The sequence below is a fragment of the Eimeria mitis genome, genomic scaffold (assembly GCF_000499745.2).
Source record: "Eimeria mitis Houghton genomic scaffold, Emh_scaff472, whole genome shotgun sequence".
NCBI classification, from domain to species: Eukaryota; Apicomplexa; class Conoidasida; order Eucoccidiorida; family Eimeriidae; genus Eimeria; species Eimeria mitis.
Genome location: NW_013573023.1, coordinates 16,725 through 17,070, shown reverse-complemented (window position 1 = coordinate 17,070; position 346 = coordinate 16,725). Strand labels below are relative to the sequence as shown.

The following is a 346-nucleotide window of genomic DNA, read 5'->3' as shown; positions in this document are numbered from 1 at the left end:
TAGGGTTTAGGGTTTTAGGGTTTAGGGTTTTAGGGTTTAGGGTTTTAGGGTTTAGGGTTTAGGGTTTAGGCGAACCCGCAGCTGCCGCTCTGACTCGAGTTGGTGTTTAACCCTCCACAGCTCCATCTGTGTCTCGCCGTCTGCAGCAAACCCTAAACCCTAAACCCTAAACCCTAAACCCTAAACCCTAGACCCTAAACCCTAAACTCTGGGTCCTGAAGAACGTCGTTCGGTGAGAACAAGATAAGGGTTTAGGGGTTTGAGAGCATAAGGGTTTAGGGTTTATAAGGCATTAGGGTTTAGGGTTTAGGGTTTAGGGTTAATCCAGATCAAGGGTTTAGGGTTT

The 346-nt window shown here is 47.1% G+C and overlaps 1 protein-coding gene across 1 annotated transcript in view; it reads right to left on the bottom strand.

The window, feature by feature from the left end:
• Positions 1-346, bottom strand: part of EMH_0013460 (uncharacterized protein) — a gene marked incomplete at both ends in the record, with an annotated part of 8,495 nt that overhangs the window by 1,363 nt on the left and 6,786 nt on the right. The window contains one exon of the mRNA XM_013499833.1: positions 76-140. Coding sequence (XP_013355287.1) covers positions 76-140 — 65 coding nt within the window. The remainder of the gene's footprint in view (positions 1-75; positions 141-346) is intronic.